The sequence below is a fragment of the Rhea americana genome, unplaced genomic scaffold (assembly GCF_003343005.1).
Source record: "Rhea americana isolate MKP2758 unplaced genomic scaffold, rheAme1 scaffold_37, whole genome shotgun sequence".
NCBI classification, from domain to species: Eukaryota; Metazoa; Chordata; class Aves; order Rheiformes; family Rheidae; genus Rhea; species Rhea americana.
Genome location: NW_028186501.1, coordinates 6,333,042 through 6,337,559, shown reverse-complemented (window position 1 = coordinate 6,337,559; position 4,518 = coordinate 6,333,042). Strand labels below are relative to the sequence as shown.

Genomic DNA, 4,518 nt, shown 5'->3' with positions numbered 1-4,518 from the left:
CAAAAGTATCCATGCCCTTATGCTTCTCCAACGTAAGTCTGCCCTGCTGTAGTTCGGAAACCACATGAGCCTTAAAAAGGCTGCAAAGCATCATGAGCCAGTAGAGGGAGCCCTATTTGCTTTCATTTCTCACAGAGAAGCTCAAATACAAAAACTGCTTTTTCRCACTATCCCAAAGAAAGGCTTTGATACAGGGATATCAGTCCAATTTACCTCAGTTGCTAGGAGAGCTTCAGTGTTGAATTCAAGTGACAACATACCTAGAATTTTGAGGCCCCACCCACAGAACAGGGGTAGTATGAGGTAGTTATTTGTTTTTCAATTCTCCAAAAGAAGCCACAACACAGCTATTCTTTCCTGAGCTCTAGTATGTCAGTCCCAAAGGTAAGAAAGGGACACTTCCCATGCAACATGTAAAAAGCACTCCCAGGTCTGCCTCTATGTGCACAACAGAAGAGATCGTTTCCCAGACTGCCTTTCTATGAGTCTAACAGACTTCAGACCTCACAGCTGAAGCCATTTTTTTTTAAATTCACCAAAGTATTTTATGTTTTGTGGCCTTACGCAGGTAGGCTGACTAAACCACAGGACGGAACAACTCAGCTTAAACTAAATGAAAACACCAGTTTTTATTTTCCTCACCCAACATGGGCAAGATAGCAGAAAGCAGGACTTGAAACAAGAAGTTCTCCCCTACTACCATTAAGGCCTAAAAGGTCAAAAAAATTCCATCATTCCTACTTAAAGTGCTAAGGGAAAGAGAGGGAAGCCAACAAAACATACACTGCTCAGAACAATTAATTTGCAGAGTGCATATTACTCACTTCCTTGGTGGTTCTTCATCTTCCTGAAACTCACTTTCTTCTTTCACCTCCACTTTAATCTCTTTCTGTTTCTCTTTTTCCTCCTTCCCCTTGCTAGCTTTTCTTCTTTGCTTTGGAGCTTCCCTGCAAAGGTACAAACACAACGTATACCAACACTGAGCAGAAATCTCCAGACCAGCTGCATCTATGCTGCAACACCCTCTCCTACTCTTGGTCTCTTTTAAATAACTCTGGCTTGCTGTGAAGGATTCTTCAACATTGTATTAGCACAGAGGGCTTCTCCCCTCCCATACTCCTCTGGTCCTCTGCTTTTTACAAGGAATTAAAAAAAGAATAGAATTCGCATCTGCTTATCAAGTGCCATTTCTAATGACAAGTCAAATAAGGATTAAGGAAAAACCTGCCAGCCAGCAGGAGTCTAAAGGCCTAAGTCCATTAGTGAAAAAAGTATCCTGTTGGCTGTAGGCAATGGGGACACGCTATGCCCAGTGGGAGCTATTTTACCTCAGCAACTAGCRTAGGTTCTTTGGGTCACATTAAGCTAGTTACCACAACCGTTTTGGTCTAAAAATCCAGTAAATACATAATCCAGTGCATACTTTTCTAAGTGGGGCTTGTAGGTTTCATCTCTTGGGTCATCTTTGAAGGGAACTTCTTCCTCACTGATGAGCATCTCCTCCTCATCATCACTGCCAGTAAAAGAGAACAGACAAGTTTAACAGCAGCAGCTTAAGGACTCCTGGAAGAGCATGCATGTACCACCTCCCAGGATGGGAAAGTCACTGTTACACAGCTTTTTCTCATCCAAGGTAACTGAGGAAAGCTGATGGCTTGCACTAACTAAGGAAAACGATGACAGCCAAAACAAACAGCCTAGGCAGAGCAGTCTCCTCTCCTCAACCCACCCAATTACAGCACCTACTGCARAAGGTGTGGGGGGGGAGGCAATACAACACCACACACACACACCCCACCCCCAAGCCTATATTTTCCCCTTCCTGAAACACTTCACAGGAAGGAATATCACAAAGTAAGACCCTCCTACCTGATTCCTGCTGGAGACTGATGCTCTTCTGCGATCTCTGAAAGGAAAAGTCACCATTAGATTTCAACCTGTGTTCGCTACAGTGAGCTCATCTGTCTCAAGATACCCTCTGCCGACATTCAGCACCAGAAGCTACTCGTGATCAAGAGGCATCATGCCTCTACCAGCCACAGTCACGTACAGCTCAAAGTTACACCCTTGTCCAGCTCCCTCCCCTAGACAGGGTTTTCAAAGGCTCCCAAAACCTGACTATCTCAACRCACTTTCACGCCAGGGCTTCCCACATACCATATTCAAGCTGGTCCGTGTTTGGTTCCGACTTGCAGATGAGCTGCAGGGAACCAGTCTTAGATCTGGAGGCACGGGAATTCTCCGTTTCACGCTGGCGGGCAGCAGTGGCTGATCTGCTACTGCGCCAGCTTCTGCTGGGCCTGGCCGTGCTGACAGGAGAGCTGTGGCCAAGAGCACTGGAGACTTCCTCCTCTTCTTTCTCTTCTTTGGGATCTGAAACATTCATTGTAATCTCATTAATAATAATCATAAAGCCTATCATTAATTCACATCCTTCTCTGCTGAATGCTGCTGAACAGCAGAACTTCCTTCTTAATTCTGACAAGGGAGACCACTATCTACTATTTGGAGCCCAACTATGACAAGTGAGACAGGACACATTCCAGGACCTTACCTCAGCAAGCCTTCATTTAAAAGGCTGATCACATTTCCTACCGCCTCTAACTGAAGAGGCAAATATTTTAAAAACAGCTTGCATTTTCTCTGATAAAGGCTTAAGATTATTTGCTGGCTTTGATCTCCCCTAAGCACTGCAAAACAGACACTCACCACAAACCTTTTGTAACTGCTTTCTGAAAGACCAGCTTCGAAGTCGGCCCACATTAAAAGTCATGTTTGGAGAATCTCCCAAACATAAATTTGATCAAAAACGTATACCTCGTAACAATCCTGAGGAATCTCAGATGGATGTTTCTGATACCACGCTAAGGCAAAAAGCATCACAAGCACTGTTAACTGGAGGCATTTTCACTCATTTCTAGTTTCTACAGATGGTTTGCTTTTTGGCTGATTTTCAGACATATTTTGGCAAGAAAACAGGACTGGCTAGAAATGTCTATGTGAGCAAGTTCATCCTCTGAAAACTAAGATTTCCATGTATAGTTCACTTGATCTTTTTCACTTGCCGTAACATTGGCCCTTAACAAACCAAGCACCTTTTGATATTTCACAAATCCTGATGCACTATGACCCACCCCATTTTACTTGCGTCCATTTATATTACTAGCTAGTTCCAGGTGGAATTCAGTTGCCTAAGCATCAGCAGACAATACAGCTGAGATGTAATGCAGTGCCAAATGGATCTGCTGGCAAACTCTGGGCAAAGTCCTCTAAGATTGGGCCGGGAAGACCCTGGGATCCCTGGTGAAAAGCAAACTACGCATCATGAACTAGCAGTGTGCCCTTGCAGCTGGGGGGGGGCAACAGCATCCACAGGAGCACAGTCACTATGAGGAGGGACAAGGTTATCTCCCTTTACTTGGCACTCTTGAGACCTCATTTGGGTACTCCTTCCAGTTTCAGCCTCCTATGACAAGGAGAGTGTCAAACTGGAGCACGTCTATCAGGGACCATCACCAAGATGGTAGGGGGGTTGAAGCCTTCCCTTCTTCCTTCCTTCCTTCCCCAAGCCCAAATTAACAAAACTGGAATAATCCAGCATTTGGTTGAAAAACCTGCCTGGACTATAGGATATGAGGTATTGCAAGCTCAGTGTGAAACAACAATCAAGTTCAATTGATACAAAGTCAGCTTCATCATCAGAGCCAGAATTAGGACTTTTTGACTTTGTGGTTCTGCAAATCTTAACGTGAATTATGATTGCTTTACTCTTTTAGTCTCAATCATGAGCATCCTCAGTTTGAGTGCTAAATCAAAGCCTCCAAAGACACTCTGGGACCATTCTCTAGACATTTACCCAACCACTATCAGTGTTAACACATACTGATGCTCTTGAAAAACATTTATGCCTTTGGAAGATCTAGGCATAAGGCTGGCTTCTTAGCAAAACGTAATATCTTAAAGACTAAATGTAGAACAGAGATGAGAAAGATCTTCCTCAGAATACGTTTCAAAGTACACCCAAGGCACCACTAACTTAGCAATTGTGCTCTATTTCTCTGAAGCGAAGGTGTTTAAGTAAGCCTTCCTACATGATTTCTCACTTTCTCCTCTGCTTCAGTGTGTCTAAAATTCTTAAAAAAAAAAAAAAGAAAGAAAGAAAGAAAATGCTGTGAACACCTTTGTACCTCCAAGAAAACATAATTAGGAGAAGCACAAAATATTTATTTTGCAACAAAATTTGAAAAGTAGTAGTAGTTTAAAATCACTACAGTCCTAGACTTCACCTACAGTGGGCACAGACACAGCTGCCTGTGCAAGGGTCAGAGCTGCACCATGCAAGCTACACCTGCAAAGCATTCAGCTGCAGTAACAGGTGAAACCATAGGGTCTGAGGAAAAGTCTTAGCGAACACAAGACTGCAAAACAAAATTTATTTTCAATCTAGGGATTTAATACCTTAATTAAAATAAATTTAACATCTCTTTCCCACAACTCCTTTTTTTTTTGGGGGGGGGG

At 43.2% G+C, this 4,518-nt stretch overlaps 1 protein-coding gene across 1 annotated transcript in view; it reads right to left on the bottom strand.

Annotated features, from left to right (window-relative positions):
• The window catches only part of ZFP91 (ZFP91 zinc finger protein, atypical E3 ubiquitin ligase), an 11,824-nt gene extending 7,317 nt beyond the window's left edge, over window positions 1-4,507 (bottom strand). The window contains exons 1-4 of the mRNA XM_085312892.1: window positions 2,158-4,507; window positions 1,870-1,906; window positions 1,424-1,513; window positions 825-947 (exon numbers count right to left, since the gene is read on the bottom strand). Of these exons, the coding sequence (XP_085169018.1) occupies window positions 825-947; window positions 1,424-1,513; window positions 1,870-1,906; window positions 2,158-2,422 (515 nt within the window). The 5' untranslated portion in view covers window positions 2,423-4,507. The remainder of the gene's footprint in view (window positions 1-824; window positions 948-1,423; window positions 1,514-1,869; window positions 1,907-2,157) is intronic.
• Between the last annotated feature and the right edge of the window lie 11 nt (window positions 4,508-4,518).